The sequence below is a fragment of the Portunus trituberculatus genome, chromosome 10 (assembly GCF_017591435.1).
Source record: "Portunus trituberculatus isolate SZX2019 chromosome 10, ASM1759143v1, whole genome shotgun sequence".
NCBI classification, from domain to species: domain Eukaryota; kingdom Metazoa; phylum Arthropoda; class Malacostraca; order Decapoda; family Portunidae; genus Portunus; species Portunus trituberculatus.
Window position 1 is genome coordinate 4136941 of NC_059264.1, and position 26675 is coordinate 4163615.

The window sequence follows — 26675 nt, forward strand, 5'->3', positions numbered from 1 at the left end:
TCTCGTTCCTTTTTTTTTTTCCTTATTCTTGTTGCTTTATCTACTTATCTCTTGTTTTTTTTCTCCTTTGCTTTATTGTTTTGTTCGGTTTTCCCTTTAATTATCGTCTATTTCTCTCCTTCCTTTAATGCCCTTCTCTCTCTCTCTCTCTCTCTCTCTCTCTCTCTCTCTCTCTCTCTCTCTCTCTCTCTCTCTCTCTCTCTCTCTCTCTCTCTCTCTCTCTCTCTCTCTCCACAAACCCCGATTTTCTCTTCCCTCCACCCACCCCTCCTCCACTCCACCAGCACTGCACCGTTGGACAAGAATGGCGAGAGTGATGCAGTTAAGTACATTATTTAAGTAGTTTTGTGTCAGTTCTTGTGTTTCTCTTCCGTTGTTACCTCGTGTCGCTCTTCTTGTATTTCGTTCTCCCACTTTAGCATGCATATCATTAGTATTGTTATTGTTGTCGTTTATATTTGTGCTGTGTTTCTTAATGTTAGGTTTTCTGGTAAATTTGCAGTTTGAACCAATATAGCCTATCTTATATTTCTTTTTCCATAAGTCTAACAAGCTTGGGGACCTCCCGGGAAAGCGGAGTTTTAGGGTAGGGAAACAAAAATGTAACCTAACCTGACTGATACACTTCTACAGCGCCTGCGTATAATTAACCCCTTCACTACTGAGACGCATTTTCACCTTGATTTTGACGTGTGATTAGACGATTTTATTTGCATTAGGAAGGGTCTATGGAGAACAAAAGATTAATGGCAACAGTCTTTACTATTCTAGCCCCAACAAAAGTGTCTGAAGCTGTATGAAATCGCTAAATAGTAACCAGAATTAATATAAAAACGCGTCCTCGTACCGAAGAGATTAATAACAAACACTCGAACACACTTAGTACCTTTTGACTGACTGCTGTGGAAGGATCAAAAGCTAACATTGAGGCAAATCTTAAGAAATTCTATCCTGAAGTTATTTCCGATAGGGTAAAATGGGGTAAGAAATGCTCGTAGAAGTGTGATCCAGACCTTGAGAAAGTGTATAGTTACCTGTGGTGTATTGGTTGAAACTGCAATAATTCTGTTTTTCTTTATTATTAGTGTTATTTAAAGCACTGCCGTTCATTGGTTTATTTTTATACTTTACCCATAGATACAGAGCGGTATGTGTAATTGTGTTACTGCTGCTATTATTATTATTGTTGATATGATACTGATGACTATTACTGTGGACTTGTCTCTACTGTTATCACTATTGTTTCTCTTCATTCATTCGTTCATTCATTATTTGGTGTTTAGTTATAGTCATTCAAATATTCCCTCCAACTAATTTGATAAAGAAACCAGAAAAAAACATGGTTGTAAATTCAATATTCTTAGGTTATTTTTATAGTTATGGATATTTACTCGTTTTGGTTATGCTTATTTCTTATATAGTTCAAATTAGGTATATATATTGCTATCAGTATTCTCAGACATACTGTATACATATCTATATTAATCTCCACTGTGTGTGTGTGTGTGTGTGTGTGTGTGTGTGTGTGTGTGTGTTTGTTGTTATCTTTCATTTTATTTAGTTCACGTAATGTGTGGTAGCGATGGTGGTGGTGGTGGTGGTAAGAGTGGTTTTCGTAAGTGTGGTGAATGCGATGATTGGTGATGGATAACGAGTGATGAATAGTGGTGAGATAGTAAGGAGTGGTGATGGTGAATGAGTGATGACTTTTAGAGTGGTAGTGATCAGTGTTCGGTGTAGTTGTGGCGGTGGTGATGATTAGTGATGAATGACAGCAAGTGGTGATTTATGATGGACAGTGGTGAATGGTGGTGACTTTCTGGGTATGTATGAATGAATGGTTCTTGTTTTGGCTCCCTAAGAGTGGTGAGCGGTGGTGATAAGTATTGGAAGTTATATTAGTAAGCATTATATCACCTATAAGACACTCTTAAGAATTTCCGTGTTAATTAAGTTGTGACCTACGGCAGTCTTTTTATTTATTTATTTTTTTTTTCAGTTAATTTTGTTTGTACAGATGTTTGTCTTTACTTTCATTTATGTGACTAAAGGAATGATATGCGGATAACTTCTTTTACAATTCGTTACCATTACGTCTGCATAGTGAAGAAAGGAGGATGACGTCACACACACACACACACACACACACACACACACACACACACACACACACACACACACACACACACACACACACACACATATCCTTATAGAAGAGAAGATTATTATAAGTGTGGCGTGGTGACAGGTATCCTACAGTGGGAGGATTTGCTGGGCGGGTCACCACGGCGGAGAAAATTAATGTCATGCACCTTGTCCACACCATACACCACAGACTGCACACTGCCTTAGTAATGTAATGCAATATGGATGTGTTCGTCATAGTCCTGGAAGGAGACTGTGATCTGCCTAACAATCACATGCTGCTGGCCTCATTCCTGCCCCGGGCACATACACACGCGGGCACGGCCAAGCATTGCACCACTGTTGCCATTGTTTATTTATTACGTCCATTGTGTAGTGATCGGTAATCTGTATCGCTGCATTGTTGTCACGCGTCTCGTCACAAGGTAACCCACTACAAAGCTTCAGAACTTGTTCACACCATAATTAAACTATCCGCACATCCCGCCATGGTGACCTGCTCTGCCCTGATGTGAAGTTAGCGTGTGCCAGAATTAGTAAGGTTAGTGTTTCCAGCTTTTCAGTGGTGGTGGTGGTGTTAGGAGCTAGGGAGAAGAGAAGACGTGTAATTTACCTTGTTTTAGGGTGGGGAGTGGCAGTTAGTTGTTTATCAAAGAGAAAGTGTGTTTATTTATTTAGAATGGGGAAAAGCAGTTGCGAGATTCATTTACTATTCCTATCATGAATTCACATTTTGTCCTGTTATTTAGTTGTTGTTTTCACTTGTGTTGTTCCTGTTCTTCTTGCCTTAATAGAGCATAAGGAATAGCAGCCGTTAGATCATTACTTTTAGTTTTATTTGTTATGTTTTATTACGTTTGTCGACTGATCACATCCCTGATATTCATGGCCACGCCGGACGCCCACACCTACATCTACGCCCACCGTCAAGGCCTCCTCCGCCTCACGCCCCTTTGCGCCAACACAGATCTATTCTTCCATTCCAAACTGTATTTAATGGACAATGCATTCCACGCGCCGTTCCTGTATCGCCATATCTTCACACACACACACACACACACACACACACCGCGTAGTGTAGTGGTTAGTACGCTCGGCTCACAACCGAAAGTGTGTTGTGGTCTCAGTCGTACCCGAAGATCGGTCTATGAGCTCTGAGCTCGCTCCGTAATGGGAAATGCTGGGTGGATGACCAGAAGAAGCCCGTGGTGAATTACACACACACACACACACACACACACACACACACACACACACACACACACACACACTAATGACACCTATATACTATACACTTGTAAAGTGAACGATATATGTAAGATATGTATTTTAAGAAAATAAGGTATACAGCATTGTAAGTATTAGATAGAAACAAAAAGATGAAATATTATATGAAAAGATAACGTAAGATGTGTAATTTTATATGTAGGGTAACGTACCTTGATAGTGAGGATTAGACAAAAAGATATACAGAAATATACATGCCTTAAGACTAGGTTGCCTTTAAAAGATTAGGATAGTTTAGGCTTAATTACGAAAAGAAAACGTCCCGAGTATGGATGTTAGAAAATGTGATAGAGAGAGAAGAGTGAGGCGACGACTAATATTGTTGTTGCTGCTTCATACCACGGTCCAGATATCGTGCTTCATACTTCACCCATGAACGCTACGAATTGTGATATTTTGTTCTGTTGATATGTCCAATAAACAATGATATCTGTCTGCTTGTTTGGTATGCCACGGAGAGAGAGAGAGAGAGAGATGACGAAAATGATTTGAGGAACAGCTAAGAACAGCCAGTTGGGTCACGGGTGGTTATAGTGGAGGTGATCAGCGCAGATCTGTGTTGTGCTGGTTGTCACCACTGATCACGCGCATCAAACAAGAGTAATACGTATAACAATTTATTTGGTACAGATGTTCTTTTTCTATTTCCTTGTTTCTAACTCCACCATTCGTAAGGGTCATTATAGGCGTTTTCAGTAGTGTCACCGACAAGTCAAAGGCTTTAATTGCTCGCAAGGCAAACAATTAAGCAAACGCGCCCTGGGTACAGGGTTTGCCTTTCCTCCTCCTCCTCCTCCTCCTCCTCCTCTACCACTGTTCAACGAGTATTTCTCCTATTATCCCTCTGCACGTCTTTTCTATTTTCCTTGTACTAAAACTTTTTGATAAACAAGTGGATACCTTAATTGACACGGTACTTAATTAACACGGTAATGATCGACTTCAAATTTAGTTTGACATTTTTATACGTTATCATATTTCATTTTGTATTAGCGTAGCATAATGCTATAGCGGAATAAGAAAGAGTGCATTGTTGTTTGCCCTTCCTTGCCTGTGCGCGTGCAGCTGAGGAGGGAGAGCAAGAGACACCAGTCCAGCAGCCAAGGCGCCAGCAGTTTCAGGGAAGTGTAAGTGTTTGAAAGTGGTCCGTGTGCTGCTGGTGCCTTATTTAATATAAATGTACAACAGTTAGCAGGACACGGGCCGCAGCTGCCTGTCAGTGCTGGTGCATGAATAATGTCTGCAACTGCTGTTCAGGACGGCTAACATGTTTGCAACACTGTAATATCGGTAAGCTACCTACCCACACGACATTTGTCCAAGTAGGGGAGTACCTCCACAATGTCGTAATTGTTGTGATAGGCATTGTCTTTGATTGTGTTGTTCCTTGTGATAAAGCAGGACGGTCAAGTGATGTTTGTGAGAGGTGAAGACCGCCATTGTTTCATTTTAGCCTTCACCACACCAATACCTGCCAATGACAGTTGTCTGAACGCCTGATAGTCAAGCATAGTCATGTGGCTCCATTTAGTGACACCAGTGGCTGGAAAACCATGCTAAGTGTGCCTAATATTAGCTAAACAAAAGCCGCAGATGCCAGTTCAGCCAGCTCCGCCCACTTGATGACGTCATACGCCTGTCCGGCCGGGCGTGTGACCTACACTCAGACCGTGGACAAGATTCGAACCCGTGCGCTTGGATCGAGACCGTCGGACCCCAAAGCACGACACAATAACGAATATTGGTGAACGTAGTAAAGTAGTTTTTATTTCTGTAAAGACAGAATGGGTTGACTTTTCACCGGTGGTGTATAATGAAGTAACGGTCTGAAGTGTGTTTATGTATGAGTGACGTAATCAAAGCGACACTCTTCTGCCCTCCACTCCTCCAGTGTGTCTCCTCGTCATTATTCATCGTCCAAAGCATTGTTTCCAGATGTAACGAGTTCACTACTTGACTGATGTGTGCATAGATGTGTGGCAGTTGGTGGACATTGTGTGTGTGTGTGTGTGTGTGTGTGTGTTTAACTGTGTATGCTGCCGCAGCATGAAGTGGGGGAAGCGGCCCCTATTATAGCTGTTGTTGTTGTTGTTGTTGCTGCTGCTGCTGCTGCTGCTGCTGCTGCTGCTGCTATTACGTTATTTGCAGTGTAGATAATAGAGAGAAAGTTCCAGCGGCAGTAGTTAATCTGTGATGAAAGAAGATTTTATTATTTTTTTCCTTTATTTGTTTATTTATTTATTTTTTCTAGTCTATGTAGTATGTATTGTAGACAGATGTTTATGCAGTGGAGAGATGGATGGTGTGGTGTTGCTGCTGGGACTGTGTAGGGAGACGAATGAAAGGATGATTGAGGCTGTGCAGGAATTCATTCAGAAAACATGTGGTGTGCTTATGTAGGTAGGAATTGCTGGTGTGAAAGGTGGTGTCTGCTTTCCTTTAGCTATTTTTCTTTTTCCCTTACTGGAGTTGCCAATACAAAAACCTGGCTCAGGAGCAATCACCTTAATGTTCATCCCTTTTCTTTCTTTAAGTAATCAAAGCAATAAATGTATCAATCAATCAAGTACGGCGAGTCCCAAGAGGCGAGACAGTCCGGCATCTTGGAGCGGGGACTGTTTGTTGTTTACCACGCTGACGCTACTGCCAGTGTTCCTCCGACAAGCAGACGTGAAGGATGTACTGCTGCTGAGTGTCTTGACCCCGGTGGCCTGGTGTCCTTAGCCATGTTCGGAGGCGGCGAGGACGCGGCGCACCCTGGGGGTCTGCGCGCCGCCTTCCCTGTGGCGGAGAACGGCACGGAGGACAAATACTACAAGAAATACAACGCCATTTTACGGAGATGCAGCGGCGTGCAGAAGGTAGTGGTGGTGGTGGTGTCAGGGGGAGAGGAGGGGAGAGTTGGAGTTAAGATATTTTGAGGAGTTCATTGGTTGTGGGTATTTTCAAAGGATTAGGATGGTGGTGGTGGTTGGTGAGGAGTAGGGGTATAAGGTGTGGCGGGGGCGTTTCGGTAAATTTAGTCTTTCATCATACTTTCACTTCAGGATGAAACTTTTCTTTTTTTTCTGATAGATTTCGACCTGTTGTGAATGAATCAGCACGTCGTTTCTGTCACAAATTAGTACTTTTGTTTATTCCCCACCCTGACCCAGTCCCTTTCAAAACCTGAAGTGAAGGAAATCATTACAACACGCAAATTACAGGAAAAATTAATCGTTTAATGTGACCTAACGTTAACCTGAGTCTTAATTTAACCGAACCTAAAACCTTACTCAACCTAAAGACAAACATACACTTTACCTAACCTAACCAGTGAATTTAAAGTCTTTCATCACTGTATCACTTCAGGAAGAAACTTTTTTCTGGTTGTTTTGGATTTGTTTTGAATTAATCTACACTTAATTTCTGTCACAGATCAGTACTTTTCATACTCCCCCCTCCCCCTTCCCCCCAAAAAAAAGCACTGTTTATCCCCTCAAAGTGCTGTATTGCAATGAAAACGAAAAAGAAAGATTAATACAAAATGTACCAGGAGAAAATAGTTTTGTTATTACAAAGTACCACAAAAGTAACAGTCCAAAGTTTTGACAGTTACCGTTGTGGAGTACTCGCCGTCAACATTGGTCACCGCTGGCCAAGCACAACCTACTCAATCTTATGTATTTAACCAAACCTAACTTTAACCTTGCTTTACTTTACTTAACCTAACCCTAACTTTGACCTAATGTAACCTAACCTAGTTGAGGCAACATGCACGGCTAACAGCTCTTCCTCAGAATAAATTAACTTTATCTAACCCAATGCAACTGATCTAACCAAAGCAAACTAGTCTAACCTGACTAGCAATGCTAAGAAATTAATCTGAAGTCATTACCTTATTTCACTTCATAAAATCTGGCAATACACTGGAAACAAGGTGACACCCTGCCCATTCAGACATCTTCCATGGACTGATTCAAATTGAGTCTCTTTTCTCCACAAACCGCTCTGATTGGCTAGATTTATTATATATTATTTTTATTGATCAGTGGCTTTATGCTCAAACTAAAGAACCAATTACTGGTTTATTTCATGCATGAGCAAATGTGACAATATGCACACATGAATGAATACACTTAACGGCATTCCTTAGTGCCTGGTAGTTCATTACGCTTGCGGATGCTGCAGCGTGTTATTTCTTCCCCCTCCCCCCACAAATTGGTAAATCTTTAAAATTAGTTTTCAATGTTACAACAATTTGTGACGGATATGTGTGGGTTCAAATTACTCAGACTGAGAAGCTCTACATGATGAGAAGGCTGAGAAAAGCCATGTTGATTATTGTGAAAGACTGTTCAGATACCAGTTGTTGTTACTGACTTTTCAATTATCATCATCCTGGTGAATTTTAATGTGATACTTTCATCATTTATGTATCTAGTTATTTATTTAATTAGTTTTTTTTTTTTTTCAAATTTTAATTTGATGAACATTGGTCAGTTTTAGAGGATGAAGCTGTGGGTGTGTAATTTTGTTATTTAATGATTTTTTTATTAGTTATCTATTTTACACTTTATCTATTATTGCTTTCTTCCCAGAGTGAGAATGATGTGTGTGGGAGTGTGGTGCTTTGTCTGGGACACATGTGGAACTGCCAGCCTTGTGTGTAAATAGATAGATAGATTCCTTAAATATTTTCCCCCTTTAATGTAGAGAGAAACAATTAATGTTGTTAATGAATTGTCTCCCTTGAGGTGCAAAGAGGAAGAGGAACTAATGTCTTTGTGCTTGTCAGGAGAACGAGATGCTGGTGAACCGAGTGCATCTGGTGAAGAAGATGGTGCAGCGCCTGAGGAGGGAACGCAGGTGTGTGTCGAGGTGTATAGAGGGAGAGAGTCGAGCTTGGTTAGGTCAGGTATTTTTTCTGTCAGTGTAAGAAATGGGTAAGTGCAGCAAAAAGAGGGAATGCAGATGTGTGTGGGGGTGGTGAAGGGAGGGAGAGAATCTAGCTTCAGGTTAAGTAGTTTTCTGGATGTAAGAGAGGACAAAGTGCAACAATAAGAGGGAAAAAAGAAAGGCTTACTGAGGTGCTACTCCCAAAAGAAAAGGAGGGAATGCAAGTGTACACTCGTGTGTGTGTGTGTGTGTGTGTGCGTGCATGTGTGTGTGTGTGTGTGTGTGCGTGCGTGCATGTGTGTGTGTGTGTGTGTGCGTGCATGTGTGTACGTGCATGTGTGTGTTTGTGTGCGCACGTGTGTGTGTGTGTGTGCATGTGTGTGTGTGTGTGTGTGTGTGCAGAGACAGAGAGACTCTAGTTATAGGTTTGGTTTGGTATTTTTTTCTGTCAGTGTAAGAGATGGCTAAGTGCAACAAAAGGAGAGAGAAGATAGAATAAAAGAAAATATGTAAATAAAAAAAAATAAAAGAATGAATACTGAAAGAATGAAGGGAAGGGAAAAGAAAGGGATAAGAGACAAGAAAATGAATGGAGATAGATAGAGAGAGAGAGAGAGAGAGAGAGAGAGAGAGAGAGAGAGAGAGAGAGATGGGGGGAGGAAGCAATACAATATCTGAACCAGCCACCCAGCCAGTCTTGTTTTGTTTCTTCCTATGATCCCTTTACCCTCCCAGGTACTTGATGGAGGAGCTGGACAGGCGTGGGGACAATTACAGGTCCTTGCCTCTCACTATTGCTATTGAGGAAGATGAGAAGTCCTTTGCTCTTCCACAGGTGAGGGTCTTGTATGCTGTGATTTGTGTGTGTGTTCTATGGTGTAGCTAGTGTGGTGAGGTGGTTGGGGTGGTGTGTTGTATATGTAGAATGAAAGACTACAAAGGACTTTAAATCACAACAGACCATCAGAGCTTATTGTGTTTTGTATACTGCACAAACTGGTGGTAAGTAAATCCTGTGTTTAGGAACTGCTCCAAGCTGTTTCGTGAGTAACTGTACACTGGCTTCACTGCAGTACTTTGTTACATTACCGGTTGATTGTTTTCTTCCATCGTCACTCCCAAGTCCTTTTCCTTTTTTACTTTTTGTAGTTCTACTCCATCTTCCATCTTATAGATTCCCACTGGTCGTCTTTCACTCTTTCCCATTTCCATGACATGGCTTTTGTCCATGCTGAATTCCATCTCCCATTTTTCTCCATTTCCAGATCTTGTTTAAGTTTTCCTGCAGTATTTCACAATCCTCTTTTTGCTTAATAACTCTACACAGTTTTGCATTGGCCTCAAACAGATTAATATAGCTGTTCACTCCTTCTGGCATGTCATTTATATGTATGAGAAAAAGTATTGGCGCCAATACTGACCCCTGTGGCACTCCACTTTCTACTGTTCTCCACTTGGACTTCATATCTTTAACTACTGTCCTCTTTTCTCTCCCCCTCAAATAATTTTCCATCCATCTCAATGTGCTTCCTCTAAAGCCACCCTTCTCCTCTAACTTCCACAGTAATCTTTCATGTGGCACTTTATCAAATGCCTTTTTTAAATCTAAATAAATACAGTCAACCCATCCCTCTCTCTCTTGTACTCTATCAACTATTCTAGAGTAGAAACTCAGTAAATTTGTTACACACGACCGACCTTTTCTAAAACCAAATTAGCTATTTGATAATAATTTGTTGTCTTCAAGAAACTCAATCCATTGTTTCTCTATTACTCTTTCACACATCTTGCATATTACACTAGTTCTTGATACCGGTCTGTAATTTAAAGGTTCTTCCTTCCTTCCACTCATATATGGGAACCACTTCAGCTCTTTTCCATTCTACTGGTACTGTTCCATTTTCTATTGAGCATTTTATGATGTACAGGCAACCCCCGTTTAACGAAGGTTCACACAACGAAATTTCGCTACAACGAAGGTTTCATTTTACTACCATCTGCTCGTTTAACAAACACCAAACTCGCTTTAACGAAGTTTTATCCTGGTAATTCTTTCCAAATTTGAAAGCCCCACTGTATCATGCAAGCTGACAGGCTTTTGAGTACACCAGGAGCTGCTGGTACTAAGGCCTGCCTCAGGAGAAATCCTGAGACACCTGTAGAATAAAGATCAAGATCAAGCCTCTCGTGGACAACACAGGCGCTGCCAATACAAAGGCCTGACAGAAGAAATTCTGCGTCACCTGTAGCATCAAGATCAAGGTCAAGATCACATGCACCACTCACTCCCCAGTCAAAACATAACAGCGTCACCAGCAGCTCATCTTCCCTAGTTCAACTTACCACCAAAACGCCCTGCAATGTGGCCTAACGTTCCTAAGAAGACCAGGAAGTGTCTTACTCTCAAAGTGAAGCTGGGTATTATTCACAGACAAGAAAGAGGCCAGAAAACTAATAACATTGCTTGCCACCATCTTGACTACATCTACTGTCTACTATTTTCAAGTCAGCAAACTCTATTAAGAAGGCTGGTGAGACCGTATCTTCCTTGCAAGCTAAAAGAACCACCTGAACTCATGACTCAACAATGGATAAAATGGAAAGCCTTGTGGAAATGTGGTACATAAGTTTTGTATGTGATACAATGATGCGCCCTTTGTTTACATTCCACAAGTTGCCGGTTAGTGTCTTTCCCGTTTCACTCTCCCTCCCTTCATAAAGTTAAGATCATCAACATTATAAAGTTACGTACATACATACATTAGTGTACATTATAATGACTTAAATTAAACTGCCTAAATGTTTAACTTCATAATTTTTACTTTCATTAAACCTTTTACTGTACTACTTGCTAGTTCTTCCCTACATTCTTTTGATATTCTGCCTGAGACTTCATCCGGTCCCATTGCCTTCTCTTCATCTAATTCCGTCATCAACTCTTTTATTTCAAGCTTGGTTACTTTAATCTCTTTCATATAGACTGTCTATTACCCTGTGGTCTTTCGAATTTGGATTCCTTAGTAAAGACCTCCTGAAATTTACTATTTAACAGTTCTCTTCTTTTAATCTTTCTATTGTTTTTTTTTTTTTTTGTCTCTTTTTTTCCATTTATGAATCTGTAGAACAATTTTGGTTTCTCCTTACATTTTCGACAATGTCCTTTTCATAGTTCCTTTCTTCTTCCTTCCTCACTTTAGCATATTCATTTCTCGCTGCTTTGAAGTTTTCCTTATTTTCTGGATTTCTATTTCTGCTCCATCTTTTCCATGCTCCATCTCTTTTCTCCTTTGCCCTAGCACACCTTTCGTTAAACCAATCTTTCTTTCCTTCTTCTTTAGGTCTATATTTTGGGACATATTCCCTGACTCCTGTTTTGTATATTTCCAAAAATAAGTTCTATTTCTCTTGCACCCTCTCTGAGTTTTCCATCTCCTCCCAGTTAACGTTTTTAAAATAGTTCTTGAGGTTCTCAATATCAGCCTTTCTGTAGTTTAATCAGTCTCCTTTGTATGATTCATCTCTGTGTGTGTGTGTGTGTGTGTGTGTGTGTGTGTGTGTGTGTATTTACCTAGTTGTCTTGTACAGGGTTCGAGCGGGGCTCATAATGTCGTCTCCATATCTCCATTTATCTAGTTTTTCTTTAAAGTTATGCACACTATGTGTGTGTGTGTGTGGTGATCAAGTACACATTTTCTCTCCTGGATGTTACTTGTTGAATCTTTGTAGTCTATAAGGCCACATTTTCTTACATTAGATTTCTAAAAATTTTGTGTATTAACCAGACAGGGCATATTGGATTGCTGTTTCTTGGTAAAGAAAGGCTAATTTTTGTCACTGAGTATGATTCCTAAAAAGCAAGGCATTGTGAAACTTTCCAAGAATCTAAAATTTGTATTTTTGTGCTTTTCATTTGGCAAAGTTTGGCAATGGTCCAGCTCACTCTCTAGATCATGATAATTGCAAGAAGTCATCAAACCTACGTGTGGCAATCGCTGTACTAGACATAACTACCTGTTTCCAACTGTCAACCATAAATTTGTCTAATATATTACGTATAGAGGTCCCTAATGACTCAGTACTTGGGTCTTCTGTCTTCTGCTTTGTGTTTATCAGTTCTTTTCTCTTGTCTCCCTGTGGTGGTGATGGTGGTGGTGGTGTGAAGCAGACTTCCAGCCTTCCAGCGCTGGGGCGGCCGAGGAGCTCTGGGTCGTCCCTCAACAGCCGGAGACAGGTGAGGGCTGGGTGAGGCAGGAGGGATGGGTGTGTGGAGGGTGTCAGAGTGGAGTGGTTCAATAGCATTTCCATTGTAATGCTTGCTATCCAGTTTGATTTGTATTATTAGTTTTGTTGTGAAATTATGCCATTTGGAGAAAAATATAGGTACAGTTTTTGTCATGCATTACAATACTATTAGGTCACCTAGGTATAAGTATGGTGACAGTGCTGCTACAAATGTTTGTTTCTATTTCTCAACATTATCAACATCCTGGTGTACAGTATTGATGAAAGGTATTGAGATAATTGTGTATTGTGTGATGTGAAGGAGCTAAGTGGTGCTATAACCAACATGTAGCAACCACGCAGCACACAATGATCCTTTCTGCCCCGACAGCCACAGGTCAAGAGGGAGAGAGTGGAGCGCGACACACCTGCCCCCAATCCCAAGCGTCCCAGCAATGCCTTCCTGCATTTCTGTCAGGAGCAGCGCGAGGCAGCCACGGCCCACCACCTCCACCAGACTGGCCGCATGCCAGACAAGAAGCAGCTCACTAGACAGCTTGCCTCACGCTGGAATGCTCTCCCTGATGATGATAAGAAGGTGAGTGTTGGTTTGTCTTCACACTAGTGGTACTCTTTATTTGCTGCTTGTGTCATCCTGGAATAACTTGTTTCTCAGGAGACAGAAGTTAAGGTTTGACATCTTGAATTTAATTCCTTCCTCTAACCATTTGGGGAACAATGGGAAAGGAACCTTGTTTCAGTAATGTTCTTTTGAGGCATGTCTACTGCTAGGTCTATAGATTAATAGTTTAGTTTTTTTAGATTACTAAATCCAACTAACACATATAATGGTACTGTGTGTGTGTGTGTGTGTGTGCGAGATATTCACCATGGTCGCCTGTTGGTCACCATGCCAGCCTTTCCCCTACGGAACGAACTTAAGAGCTCATACTGGCCGATCTTTGGGTAGGACTGAGACCACATCACACACCACACACTGGGACACCGGGAAAGCGAGGCCACAACCCCTTGAGTTATATCCCGTACCTATTTGCTGCTAGGTGAACATGGGCTTCACATTAAGAGGCTTGCCCATTTGCCTCGCTGCGCCCAGGATTTGAACCTGGGCGTTCTTGGTTGTGATTCCAGTGTGCTAACCACTACATTATACACTGTGTGTGTATTTACCTAGTTGTAGTTTTACAGGGCCTAGGCTTTATGCTCGTGTGGCCCCGTCTCCATATCTACACTTATCCAATCTTACTTTAAAAGTATGCACACTTGTTGCAGACACTACTTCTTCATTCAAACTGTTCCATGTCTAAACACATCTTTGCGGGAAACTATACTTTTTAATATCTCTTACACGTCTTCCCTTCCTCAGCTTCTTACTATGCAATCTTGTGCTTCGACTGGCATATTCTTCTCTCAGGATCAGATACTCATTGTCCACTTGGTCCATTCTGTTTATCGATTTATAAACTTGTATGAGATCCCCTCTCTCCCTTCTCTGCTCCAATGTTGGAAGATCCATAGCCTTTAGTCTCTCCTCATATGTCATCCCTTCAAGTTCTGGGACTATTCTTGTAGCCATTTTTTGAAGTCTCTCCAGTTTCCTTATGTGTTTCTTTTTGTGAGGGGTCCACATTACTCCTGCATATTCCAATCTGGGTCTTATTATAGTACTTATCAATTTCTTCATCATTTCTTTGTCCATGTAGTGAAATGCTGTTCCAATATTCCTTAGCAAATTGTATGTCTCTCTGAAAATTCTATCAATATGGCTTGACGGTTGATTATTTTCTTCCATCGTCACTCCCAAATCCTTTTCCTTTTTTACTTTCTCAAGTTCTACTCCATCTCCCATCTTATAGATTCCCACTGGTCGTCTTTCACTTTCCCATTTCCATGACATGGCTTTTGTCCCCATTGAATTTCATCTCTCACTTTTTACTCCATTCCCAGATCTTATTTAGGTCCTCTTGCAGTATTTCACAACCCTCTTTTTGCTTTATAACTCTGCAGTTTCACATCGTCTGCCAAACAGATTTATGTAGCTCTTCACTGTGTGTGTGTGTGTGTGTGTGTGTGTGTGTGTGTGTGTGTGTGTGTGTGTGTGTGTGTGTGTGTGTGTGTGTGTATTTACCTAGTTGTAGTTTTACAGGGCCTGGGCTTTATGCTCATGTGGCCCCGTCTCCATATCTACACTTATCCAATCTTACTTTAAAAGTATGCACACTCGTTGCAGACACTACTTCTTCATTTAAACTGTTCCATGTCTCAATACCTCTTACATCTTTGCGGGAAACTATATTTTTTAACATCTCTCAGACATCTTCCTTTTCTCAGCTTTTTACTATGCGATCTTGTGCTTCGGATGTCATATTCTTCTCTCAGGATCAGTTTCTCATTATCCACTTGGTCCATTCCGTTGATCAATTTATAAACTTGTATCAGGTCTCCTCTCTCCCTTCTTTGTTCCAGGGTTGGCCTTTAGTCTCTCCTCATATGTCATCCCTTCAAATTCTGGAATCATTCTTGTAGCCATTTTTTGTAGTCTCTCCAATTTCCTTATGTGTTTCTTTTTATGAGGGGTCCACACTACTCCTGCATATTCCAATCTGGGTCTTATTATAGTACTTAACAATTTCATCATCATTTCTTTGTCCATGTAGTGAAATGCTATTCCAATATTCCTTAGCAAATTATATGTTTCTCTAAAAATTCTATCAATATGGCTTACTGGTTGATTGTTTTCTTCCATCGTCACTCCTAAGTCCTTTTCCTTTTTAACTTTCTCCAGTTCTACTCCATCTCCCATCTTATAGATTCCCACAGGTCGTCTTTCACTCTTTCCCATTTCCATGACATGGCTTTTGTTCACATTGAATTCCATTTCCCACTTTTTACTCCATTCCCAGATCTTATTTAGGTCTTCTTGCAGTATTTCACAATCCTCTTTTGCTTTATAACTCTGTACAGTTTCGTATCATCTGCAAACAGATTTATGTAGCTGTTCACTCCTTCTGGCATGTCGTTAATATAAATGAGGAAAAGTATTGGTGCCAATACTGACTCCTGTGGCACTCCGCTTTATACTGCTCTCCACTTAGACTTCACATCTTTAACTACCGTCGTTATTTCTCTCCCCCTCAAATAATTTTCTATCCATCTCAATGTGCTTCCTTTTAAGGCACCCTTCTCCTCTAACTTCCATAGTAATCTTGCATGTGGCACTTTGTCAAACGCCTTTTTTGAATCCAAATAAATATAGTCAACCCATCCCTCTCTCTTGTACTCTATCAACTATTCTAGAATAAACTCAAATTAGTTACACACGACCATCTTTTTCTAAAACCAAATTGGCTATTTGATATCAATTTGTTGTCTTCAAGGAACTCGATCTATTGTTTCTTTATTATTCTTTCACACATCTTGCATATTACTCTAGTTAGTGTGTGTGTGTGTGTCACCAGGTTAGTGTTACTGTTTGTACTGGAGACCTGTTTACATGGACAGTACATGTACTCATAGTAATTGTTACTTTACACTACTGAAAAGTTCTTACGTTTTCATGCGCCAAGGATTAGCCAGAGGTCAGTATGTTCCCAGCAGCTCAACCTGTCACTGTGAGGCTCGGTGTGTTGCTGTGAGGGGTGGGGAGAGTATTATAGGGTATCAGCTCTGTGGGGCTTGGCAGATGGCAGGCATTCCAGTACCTGCCAAACACTTAGGTTGAATTTGGGTGTTCTGTGCACGTTTTTTTTTTTGTCTTACTCTCTCTTTCCTCTCCTTTTTCTTTGGTAACTACTACTATTTCAAGCTTCATGAATGGAGGTGGTAGGAAAGACAAATTATTTGAGATGTATAATTTGGCAGATTGTTGTCTTTGCACAAATTGCAACTGACATGATTATTTCTGTATGCACCTCTTAGTATTTTATCATGATGTCTGTAGTGGAACTTCCGAGGACAAAATAGTAATACTGTTTTATTGGCCAAAGTTCCCTACTGACTTTGTCTACTCACCTTTGTGTCTGGCAGCAAAGTGTCCACATGTTTGCCGTTTCCCAGTTCCATCACATTTTGATTTATCAGGTTCCTGGTCAGAATTTCCATTATTTTATGAAGTTGTTTCTGAATTTTGGTCCTTAACTTTTGTGTCAGAGTACATTGGATTTTTGTTTGGCAGATGTACGTGGAGAAATACGAGAGAGAAAGAGAAAGATATTCTGGAGACAAGACGGCGTGAAGGCAGGAACACCCAGGTAACACACTTAGTGGTGATGGTAACTACAGATCTCTTTGGTGAATATTTATTCTTATGTACATTCATCTACAGACAGACACAGCATCGCCTACAAGGGAGTAACTTGTTAATTGGGAATTGAGCTGAATGTAGAGTAATACTTTGATTCCTCAATGTACAAACAAAATATACAAAGTAAAGCTTTCTATAAACGTTATTTTCTTCGGCACAAAAATCTTCCCTTCAGTAACCCTCCAGTCCCTGCAGGCACCTCATCGCTGGTGTGGCTCCAATGACACTACACTTCCTGGCACAGTGAGGCATGGTGGTGGTGGTGATGATGCTCATGACTCACTATTTGCTCTTAAAGGAGATGCTTGGTCACGTTCCTCACATGGCTGGTAGAATGTGGGGTCGTCGGCCACACTGGTGATGCATCTTCACTTTGTGCAGTCAAGCCTCTCACTACAGACTGGCTCGCTGGCCTCTTGGGTCCATAGCTACACTGGCCCCTTTCCTTATTCTTTGCCGCAAGAGTATTAATGTACGAGGTTTATCAGTTCATACGTAAGCAATTATTTATTTGTACATAACTTCATTGGTACATTTACAGAAAACTGACCCAAAAAATTCCTTTATATCATGAAAGCAAGGATAGGTATCCATATATCATTTAAGTAGTTAAGTAAGAATTATTCACATGTCTCCAGTGAAATTTTTAGTGTACTAAGTAAGCCACAGGTATTACTGATGTATTCTGGCAAATGACGTAATTTTTCTTGAGAGGACTGGCAGGAATAGCAGCATACAACATCTCAGTGCTGGAATCACACTTACCACACATTCGGCTATATCAAAATAGACGTTTCATTGCATTATATAGAATCAAAGCTGGCCAAGGAATGTTCAATTAGCAAAATCCTAAGTACTACAGAGTAATGTAAACTAACTTACCTTTACATAGCACCACACTAAACTATAGATAAGCATCAGTACAATTTTGCAATTTGCTCCATTAAGAATATTCAAAGTATGTGTTTATTAGTTCTAACAGAATTATTTGGGTCTTAGTTCTAACAGAATTATTTGGGTCTGTTTTCAGAAAATTAGCCTTAGTAAATAAATAGTTACTCACTTTTTTTTTTTTTTTTTTTTTTTAATGTATCCTGGAAGTTGCATCTTATAATTTCCTATTGTTAGATTCTGACCCACTTCCTATGACTGGCAACACACTTCTAATATTCATGGAAGGAACCGACTGTGAATCTTTAATGTAGTTGTTTCCTACTATGCTCTAGGACAAACAAATAAGAAAGACGACAAGATGAGAGAGAGAGAGAGAGAGAGAGAGAGAGAGAGAGAGAGAGAGAGAGAGAGAGAGAGAGAGAGAGAGAGAGAGAGAGAGAGAGAGAGAGAGAGTGACACGGGGAAGGGGGGAGAAAGAGACAAATTCTGCCAACGACAACTCCCATGTGTCACCTGTCATAGGATCAGATCAGAATCTGTGTAATTAGGCCTGCAGGCACACTGGTGGAGTCTCACTTTCTAGCCTGCAAGTTGTGCCAGAAATACATAATATTGTTCTTTGATCACTCCCACCACTCATTATCATCTGTACCTCATCAGGAAGGAAACCTCTACATAAGTATGCTGTAGTTTGTGAATGGAGAATTATGTATTACAAATGATAACCAAGCATTACAGCATTATGTGCTTCCTGTATGTCATAATTCTTCATGACTTGAACACTGGAATCATTGTTCAGGTTGCAATTTTTAAAACGTAAAAATAATAAATAATCAAGAATGTTCCATAATCTTTTAGCAGAGAACCTTTTAATCAGCATTACTATTAAAGGTACAATTCTGTTACCAGGAAAACATCAGTAGGCATTCCTGCATAGAGGTTACAAAGGTGGTGGTATATAAATGTTCACGTAACCATGGCTGAATAATTGCTGGGACATACAACGTTTGGCTTCAGTCGTGACACCAAGAGGCTTGACTCCATATTGCACACATAACTGATTCACAAGCTACATTGGTCTGAATTTTAAAAAACTTACAATTAGCATTGTCATGTATTAAAAAGTTGTTTTTACCCCTTTTATCACTACAAACATTTAAAATTTTAAAAGAAAACGGAGAAGCAGCAACAAAAAACAATACTGCACGAGTCAAATATTGCAAAGAGAGCATCACTGGAAGGGAGGGAGACAACTAGAGATCTTTGTCATGTCATGTCTGTACGTATAAAAATTTAAAAGTACACCACACGGAGGTGCTGATATAAGCAGGAAAGTCCTCTAGTTGCTCACACTGGGTAAGATGGATCAACTTTTCAATAAACTTAACAAGGGGGACAGAAAGACTGGCAGGTCTTTCTTCAACACAAGTGGATGTGTTCAGAGTGTAAGTACGATGCCAGGACTGCCAGATCCAGATGAAGATATAAAACATGACTAAAGGAACACCTGACAAGTACACGTACACACACACACACACACACACACACACACACACACACACACACACACACACACACACACACACACACACACGTGCCATGGTCAGCAGTATAAAACCTAAATTAGGAATGATAAGAGACATGAGCAAAATGAATTATGGTGAATGAAATGTAAAAGAATGAATAAAAATACATACAAGCAATGATGTATGACAAATTCACAGCTCACAAACAGCACAGTCTGTTGGCTGAGGATGATTGAATAAAAAACAATAGCCTTTGGCTTGGAAGGGGAAGCAAAGGAAGCACGAGTTCTCCAAAACCCCCAGTACCCCAGCAGGCCACAGGGAGGAATCCTTCTGAAACACGGGGACAAGGTACCAGATGCCTCACCACCAGCGGGATGGTGGGGACAAGAACTTACCTGTGTGGTGCAACCTTAATGAATAATGGAAGATGCAAGATAGTGTCTGTTAAGTATTCCAGAAACTGTTGGCTGTGGCCATACTGGGCAGTACTGGGGAGAGGGAGGAGGGGAGGGAGGGGTCCATCATACTGGAGTCTGGTTGCGGGGAGACAGGGGGGTGTGGCGGCCTTGGTAAAACTGTAGCAGTCTCTCCACTGTGATGGCAACACGCACGGTTCCTCGCTCTTCCAAAATATCATGAGCTGTGCATGTGTAGTCCTGGAAATAAAGGTAATGTGACAGCCATGCGCTATACTACAAAAAGTGATCATAAACACAAGAAGCTCATGCTACTGCTGAACCTGCAAAGGTGTACACAAGTAGCAAGAGGAAGGTACAGTTTGAGATAACTTGCTTACAGGCTGTGTGGATATATAGGCAGTCAGAATGAAGGAAAGCTACACAAAGTACTAACCTTTCTTTAACCTTGGCAGAAAATGCAACCACAAACAAAAAATTTAAATCATAGACTTATGCATAGTTAGAAACATTTATTAAATGCAGAGGCAAAGTCAAAAACAATAACTGAATGCATTGAGGTATTAAGTTAAAATATCAGGTAACTAAAAATTCTGTTCAGGTTTTCTCCTAAAAAGATCATTTCAATTAAAAAACTGTCTGGACTGGCTAAAAATTTATAACACTGAATGGCAATACATGCAACTTTGCAGATAAAATAAATGAATAAAAGAAATAGAATTATGGTTATAGTACATCAGCCTCACTCAATAATACTGAGAACACCACTGCCAACACAGGGAAACGGAAGCATGGTGTGCTGTGGGACTGAGGGTCGTGTAAACAATTATATTACGAAGTTGCTCATGTGTAAAAAAAATTTCAGTGTAGAGAAGGAAATTTACTCATGTATGCAGAAATTTGTTTAGTCATATTAGGAAAATAATTTAAACCTGCTTGGTTAGAAGAATCAAGGAAAGAAATATTTTAGAATCATATTTAGACACCTACATCTAGAGGGAAGAATGAAGGAGAGAAACATCACACACTGGTGAGCCAGAGCCACCATCAGGGATCCAGCAACTCAGCCACCACACTAACAGTTAAGAAAGTCACTTAACAATCAACAGTGGCAGGTTTGGTGGATACCCTGACCAGCCTTGTGTCTCACCAGCCCAGTAACTATAGAGCAAGTAAGGCATTGGGGCTATAATGTTTACAATACACAAACACAACATAGTAACATAATACACAAAACTGCCCAACTAGCTGCTAAAATCATATACTGTATGCTGCATAAAAAATATACTCGAGAATAATATTAACCAAGGAACATTGGAAGTTGTTGATGTATAAAATTATCACCGGTACTTACTCTGGGTTGGCCTTATCAAAAGCTACAACTTGTACACACAAAACAAAGGAATCTTATCATGGTTAAGCCACAACTTTTGATAAACTCTTAAGGCTTGTCTTTTATGGCTACACAGGACTTGGTGACAAATGACACACACACACACACACATCAGGCGCAAGTACACGCACACCTTGGGATGGGATGTCCTACTCCCATAAAGAACATCAGTTTTATGAACTTGAATTTTAAATTAGATCAAGAAATAATTTAAAGATGATGAGTAAATTAATAAATAATACTGTTTTGACTTTGTCCACGTCCATGGATAAGAAGCTGCTGACTTAGATAATCATAATGACTCCTCACTCCTTCACCCTGTCCTCCACTTCCAAGTATTTCATGTAATGCAAACAAAATACAAGTGAATGCATTTGTATTCCTAATTTACTTAAATAATCTAATGTTACTGAGCTGCTCAAATTAAATGCATGGGAATTCCTTATTACAGTAAATAGTCAGTCAATTTACTGAATTGCTCTTCCTTCTCACACAAAAAAGGTTTGAGTGTACTGAATGTTTTGATCATTGATAAAATAAGTGGCTTGGTCCACCCATTAACATGCAACCTCACAAGGTCACTCCTTCCTACACTCACCACTGCACACCGAGACACGACACACGTTACGTTGCCTTGCATCTACTCAGGATGTGTAGTGGATCTGCACCATTAACACACTCCTCTCCACCCATGCCTATGCCTGTCAGAACCTACCAGAGTTAATTGAGCTGTCAGTGACTTATCACAAGGGTTTGGAATCTTTCTGGGCCACACACATGCATTACAACCATGTGTGTGTGCGTGTGCACTAAAAAACATCAGGAATAACAAAATGCAGGGCCCTGCTGTCTTAGTTTCCTTCTACAACTGTTACCATGGAATTCAGAGTGAGTGCTACAAGGAAGGCTCTGAGTAAGTACACTTGGATCACACATACAAAAGTTCTGGAAAGGGTGAGTGAAGCCTCATACTGTGCACTGCTTCAAGAAGGTGGTGCAGTCAGCCATTGAGGTTCCTGAAGCACCTTTCTGGATATTACATTAGGTCTCAAAGGACTAGAACTCATCCCTAAGTCATCCTAAGACTGTGGCACATGCAGCCAGACTCTCACTCTCTATCACAGGATGTTCTGGGCTGCAGGTGCCACAGAAGTAATTCCACAATACACATGAACTGGACAAGACCAAGAGACCATGACCATCCCTGTAATATTAACTGGCTTGGGGGTTTCTTACACACTGAGGGAAGGGAACAGTGCATCAGTGTAGGAGACAAAGCTGCTCTTCACCTTCCAGACTGCCAAGGGATAACTTGACCACCTGTGCCTCACTCTGGGAGCGGCACATTCTCTTGGGAGTCCTGAGGTGAAAGACTAGACTCTTTTCCTCATGTCTCAAGTTCCCTCAGTGGCATTTGGTGAACACTTCATCAGGAGGCTAGTGTTTGACTGCTAAGTGTGTATTGTGATGATGAAGTGTTCTGTTGCTCCCTCTCACTCTTTCATATGGCACGACACACCAGCACACACGTGTACACACACATTTTAACCAAGAATCTAAAATAAGTTTTCTTGACTTCACCACTGTCAGTCATTAGTAATCAACATTCCTGCATGTCTTTCCTCTAAGCTGAGCTATATAATGTCTTTTATTCAGTCTTTGAGCAGTGATAAAGATTCATGCAGGACCTTTTCTCAACTAAGTACATTATGATATTTTGTGTCACTGTCTCAACACTCAGGATATTTCCCCCGACAATACTTCATGGAGGTGGGAATGTGTGCTGGTGTGTGTGGGGCCTGTGGCTGGCTGAGGGAGTCACGAGCAAGGCTTAGTGCCACAGGACACACAATATAGTATAAGCAAGAAGCATAGCCTAAGGATTCACAGATCTGATCATATCACAATGGTGTGGCTGACTTGTGGTTCCAGCAAGGACAGAACAAGCACTCCGGCTGTGGTGCCACGTGACCCTTGCACTGGCACTGCTATACTAAGTTACGGAGTTGATCACAAGCTTTAGCACATCCAAACCAAACCTCTAATGAAGCGGCAAGGTTAAAATAATAATGAAGCTGTTCTGTCCCGCTTGACATAATTTTAAAAAATGGCCTTATTCTCCTCTACTGCATAAACTTAACCATATAAGCACACAAAAATATAAAACCATATATGTAGTCAATTTCCATAATATACCTAAGCATCTATAGCTGTACTAGTAAGTAATAAGTAGTTGGATTATATACCTTATCTAATGGAATGTTGCAAACTGAGAGTACAACAGCTTTGATTCTCTCACTACACAAGAGTTGCCTGTCATACACAGACACACACACACACAAACACACATAGTAACCACCCCCCCTGGTGATCCCTGATTGGCTTGCTGGCTGACTGGCTGTGTGGCGTCCAGCCCTGCCCATATCCTCGGTGTCCTGTGGTGTGTGGCATTGGGGAGCAGGAGTCTTCAATGCACCACAAGTCATAAATATGTGCCTTCTGCATTTTATGTGTCAGCGTGTCTGAGTGTGTTGGTGGGGAGTGATGGGAAGGTAATGTGAAAGGCAACAGAGGAGTCATGATGTGTGATGACGTGTGCAAAGTATAGGTAGTGTATAGGCCCCTAAATCACAGTCACAGGAAGTCCTTACCAACAAAAACATGCACTCATACTTAAGCTAACCTTTAAAAAAAAAAAAAAAAAAAATAATAATAATAATAATAATAAATAATAATAATAATGATAAAAATAATGATAACGGTAATAGTTATAATGGTCCTCAGTAGGAATATGCAGGCACTACACAGGTGATGGAAGGCAATACGAGATATATAGGTCAGTCAGGCCTCAGGCAGGATGCAAGGCTGAGATGTGAAGGAGATCTGGCAAGACTGCAAAGCTTCAGGCCTCTGTACAAAGTTTTTTTATGTACAAATTTACTCACAAAGAATAAACCAACCAATCAACCAACTGACCAATCAGTCAATCTATCTATCTATCTATCTATCTCTCTCTTTCTATCACTACTATGCTGTGGGGATGTGCTTTAGGTAAGGTGGCTAAGTTCAGACAGTAGAGAGGAAGCAGGGTGTGGAATGGAACAATATGGTAAGGGAGAGGCAGAACAGACAAAAGATGGATAATGAGGACTGACATGAAAGAGAAAGGTAAACATGAGGAATAGGAGTGAGTGTAGAGGACTGTGGCGAGAGATGAAAGTACAACTATTGAGGAAGGAACAGGACTGTAAATGAAGGAAGAGGTGATAGGAAGAGAAAAAAGAGGACTGATTCATGAAAGAGGCTTAGGAACAAGAGAAAAATGAAAGAGGACTTGGAGTACAAAAATCAAGAATGGGAAGGGAATGTACTGATGGGCAAAGAGAGAAAACATCAAGAACAAGTTCAAGGACAGACCTAAACTACTAGTGTTCCTCAGCACACCCACATAACACAGGCACAAGTCCCACACCACTACAGAGGCACCACCAGCAGCAGCCGAGTGAGGGCTCCCTGACTCGTTCCCTTGGGCAGGTGTTCTTCAGTAAATGATTTACCTCACAAAAAATGGTGGTTACTCACACCTAAAGGCTCATTGATGAATGTCATTTAATGTTTATCTGTTTGCTTTTGTGTTATGTTCTAATTTAAAAGGTTTTAGATAAACTGTTTATTTATTTTTTTTTTCATAATCTAAAGTATGTCTAATTTAAAATGTGTATTCATCTAAAAATATTAAAATTTATCAATTAACTTTTACAATGTTAAAATTCACAAGATTAAAAAAGGCAAAATATTTTTCAAATTCAAAAATATTTCTCTGCATAAATATTTTGGTGCTGCTCTGAAGTCATTTCTACCCTCGTACAGGAGAGAAGAGTCAGAAAACTCTCAAACAAAAGCTGTTCACTGTTGGACAAACTTACCAAGACACCACATGAACTGGCTACCCCCACACTACTGCAGCAGATCAAACAAACAAAAACACACACACATCAAGAAGTATAGCTTCCAGTATCAGAGCATTGATGCATGGAACAAACTGAGCGTGGATGTGGTGTGTGCGGCGAGTGTCAGTCAAATGAAGGAAAAATTGGACAAGTGTGTGTAAACAAAGAGACAGGACATATAGAGCTACGGCTCGAGCCCTGTAATCACAAATAGGTAAACACACACACACACACACACACACACACACACACACACACACACACACACAACACGTGCACCTCATCCTTGCTCACTCTCTCTCTCTCTCTCACACACAAACACACACAACACGTGCACCTCCTCCTTGCTCGTTCTCTCTCTCTCTCTCTCTCTCTTACAGAAGTGGGTTTTTAGTTTTGCTGTATAAAAATAGTGATGATACCAAGTCACTAGATATGTGCATATATCTGTGTGTGTGTGTGTGTGTAGAAGAATGAGCCATGGTAGGAAGGCGAGGGGGGAACGGAAGAGTGAGAACAAGGCACTAATCATGACGGGTCTCGGTGGCAACGACAAGGAAGGAGGCAACACACGAAACACAACAACAGGAGCCTATGTGATGAAGGGAGGGAATGGTGTGTTGAGACGGATGGTGTGAGGCAGCCCAGTGTGGTCAGTACAGACTCTCCTCCCCACAGCCGCCACCGCCACCAGGACCCAGTCGCCAGGGCACCAGTCATTGGGACACCATGGCCACAGCCACAGCACGGCCCCCAGCGTTCCCGTGACTAGTAACGTTAAATAAGCATGGCGGGCAATGTGTGGGAGGCTATGAGGCGCTGTGGCTGTGGCTACTACTCGTCAGGGGGAGGATACCAGGTGAGTAACACAAGGGTGGCCAGGAATATACACAGCAGCACACGGGACAGAGCGTGGTGGTCACGGACGCCAAGCTCCTCCTTCCTGGGGTCCCCCGCGGGTCCCCCAGGAGCGGGGGCCAGGCACACACCAGGGCAGGGATGATCCAGGGCCGCCCCATTGGACTTGCTCACTAACAGGGACTCAGAAGGGTCGACAAGGAAGCGGACAGTTGTTAGCACGCGCTCTGGGTCAAAGTGTGTTACGATATCGTCGCATGCACACACACGCGCCTGGAAAGAGACACCAGCGCGGGGTGAGACGGGGACCGGGGCTGAGCCTGCCTCCATGAGGGTCCTCCTTGCCTCCCCAGCCCCAGTCGCCTGTGAGGGGTGCCCACCTGTCCCTCCCTCAGCCCTGCTCCACACCATGCTGCAGCCACCACACCACCACCATCACCACCACCACCACCGCTGCAGCCCACCACTCGGTAGCTCATGCACTGGCTTTGTTTAGGGGTTTAGCACTTCACATCTGAGGATTTAATGTATTACTGAACATTAGTGGTTTATGGGAGGCTGTGAGTCCCGGCGGGAGGCAAGAGTTCCCCATGCGCTACACTACCCCCCTCCCCTCCCTCACCCCGCCCTGCAGTGCAGGACCAAGCAAGACACAACAAATCATAAGAAGCGGCGTTATAAACTTAGAGGGTTAACCAAAAACAAAAAATCCATCGGCCATGCACGAGCTGGGAAGAAAAGAAACACTAGAACAGAGTAACTACAGGACAGTGCCACCACTAC

At 41.4% G+C, this 26675-nt stretch overlaps 2 protein-coding genes across 4 annotated transcripts in view; one reads left to right on the top strand and one right to left on the bottom strand.

The window, feature by feature from the left end:
- Positions 1 to 167: 167 nt before the first annotated feature.
- Positions 168 to 19340, top strand: LOC123502149 (non-histone protein 10-like). 3 transcript variants are annotated; one of them, XM_045251372.1, is made up of 8 exons: positions 168 to 321; positions 5967 to 6293; positions 8210 to 8280; positions 9046 to 9145; positions 12473 to 12541; positions 12923 to 13129; positions 16724 to 16799; positions 17151 to 19340. In XM_045251372.1, exons 2-7 carry the CDS (start codon positions 5982 to 5984, stop codon positions 16781 to 16783), a joined length of 819 nt encoding a protein of 272 aa, XP_045107307.1. In that variant the 5' UTR covers positions 168 to 321; positions 5967 to 5981; the 3' UTR covers positions 16784 to 16799; positions 17151 to 19340. The 3 variants fall into 3 exon arrangements, with proteins under 3 accessions (XP_045107307.1, XP_045107306.1, XP_045107308.1); XM_045251371.1 differs by lacking the exon at positions 17151 to 19340 and having other exon boundaries at positions 170 to 321; positions 16724 to 16992; XM_045251373.1 differs by lacking the exons at positions 168 to 321; positions 17151 to 19340 and having other exon boundaries at positions 12476 to 12541; positions 16724 to 16992.
- LOC123502151 (DISP complex protein LRCH3-like) overlaps positions 16832 to 26675 on the bottom strand; it is an 82001-nt gene continuing 72157 nt past the window's right edge. The window contains exon 14 of the mRNA XM_045251374.1: positions 16832 to 19931. Coding sequence (XP_045107309.1) covers positions 19797 to 19931 — 135 coding nt within the window. The 3' untranslated portion in view covers positions 16832 to 19796. The remainder of the gene's footprint in view (positions 19932 to 26675) is intronic.